General features: G+C 43.2%; 1 protein-coding gene across 1 annotated transcript; it reads left to right on the forward strand.

Annotated features, from left to right (window-relative positions):
- Positions 1-338: 338 nt before the first annotated feature.
- CYBJADRAFT_164775 (C-terminal helicase domain-containing protein) lies at positions 339-1,480 on the forward strand (the record flags this gene model as incomplete). Its single annotated transcript, XM_020213876.1, has 2 exons — positions 339-1,376; positions 1,463-1,480. The coding sequence occupies 2 exons, from the start codon at positions 339-341 to the stop codon at positions 1,478-1,480; spliced, it is 1,056 nt and encodes a 351-aa protein (XP_020068071.1).
- Positions 1,481-1,718: the final 238 nt, after the last annotated feature.

The raw sequence follows: 1,718 nt of genomic DNA on the forward strand, positions 1-1,718 counted from the left end.
AATCCATTCTGGTGAATTTGAAGACTGGTTTCGGGAAGACGATTGCATCGCTGCTTCCAGCTGCTGCTGATGCGTTGCACTTTAAACACAGACATAATCCAAATCATCCAGGGGTGCAGCGTACGACAGTAATACTTGTTCCCTTTGTTGCCTTGCTACAGCAATACGAAGAACTGCTTGAGGCGAAGTTTAAAGGAATGGCTACCTTTGTGAAGTACTTTCCAAGCAATGGCATGAGCCCAGATACTCTGATATCTCATGACATTGTTCTGCTGCAACTTGAACACTGTAGAGACGATGTTGTTCTTTCGTTCATGGATCGATTTGCAAAACCCAAAATGGCTGTGGATGGAAACCTCCATGTCATTTCACGAATAGTTGTCGACGAGGCTCACGTCCTGTTGTACGATGCTAGCTATAGAGGATTGGCAACTTCTGGAGCAGAGATGATGTTAAAGGGGAGTAATATCCCCAAGACATTGTTATCCGGTACTGTCTTTAAGTTTCATTACCCAAAGCTCTTTGAGAAGTTGGGTCTGCACACTACAGCTTCAAATGATTCTTTGGAAAACATTTTTGCTACTGAGGCGAGTGGCTCGAACAAAGTCAAGATATTCAACGAAGAAACGTTTGTTCGCTCAAACATCAAACTGTCTCTGTTTGTGGTGGATTCAACTGAGGAGCAGAAGCTGATGATGTCCAGTCTCATCAACAAGACCATCCAGCGAAAGGAAAAATCACTCATATTCTTTGAATCCAAGAAAGCCATGGAGAGTTATCAACAAAGTCTAAGCCAGCTCGAAAAAGGACATTGCTGTGTTTTCCATGGGGAGCTTCCAGCCCAGGAGAAGAAGACAATACAAGATCGGCTTAGAACAGCTTCTGATGGTATCACGTTGCTCACTACAACTACTGCTAGCTCTGGTCTCGATATAGATGGCATCACATCGGTCTACCTTACAGGATTCTTGTCACTTCCAACTTTGGCTCAAATCATTGGAAGAGCTGCTCGGAAACCCACAGAGACAGCAGATGTGAAGTTTCTCTTTCTTACGCATGAGTGCAAAAACGTTTTACAAGTTATAATGAACCAGCATTATCAGAGACGATTTCAGTGTGATGAAAACTCAAGGATAGACCACATCTTCTACAAGAATCTCTTCAATACCACACATGACTCTGAAATTGGGCCTTTGATTGACACATTCATGGTGAGATTTTCTTCAGAAGAAGAACTGATTAAAACCATGGGAAGATTGAGTCCACTGGAGGTGCAAGACAATCTCGAGGCTCGTGTTATCCAGAATGCTCACGATTATACTGACAATATACCTTCAAAGAGATCAGCTCCTGAGAGTTCAGAAAGCGATGAGCCAGTAGCAGACACCAAAAGGAAGAAAATTGGTTCCGATCTCAGTGATTTTGAGCTGAACACCCAGAAACAATTGGATGACATCGCAAGAGAAATTTCGAGGAATAAACTAGTTCCAGGCTTCTCACATCACTTACGGTGGAATAAATTCATACAAAACGTTCACCCGCCGAAATTCTACAACGGAGACGCGTACGCAATTGAGCTAGCCTGCTATCACTGCCATTCCCAAAACCACGGTGGAGATGACGATGACTGTCCAATCAAAGAAACCGTGAAAAACATGGTGGAGGTCATACTTATATTGAGGGATGTTCACGGATATGATCGTTTCTGTGATTCGATG

The sequence above is a fragment of the Cyberlindnera jadinii genome (assembly GCF_001661405.1).
Source record: "Cyberlindnera jadinii NRRL Y-1542 unplaced genomic scaffold CYBJAscaffold_22, whole genome shotgun sequence".
In the NCBI taxonomy this organism is placed as follows: Eukaryota; Fungi; Ascomycota; class Saccharomycetes; order Phaffomycetales; family Wickerhamomycetaceae; genus Williopsis; species Williopsis jadinii.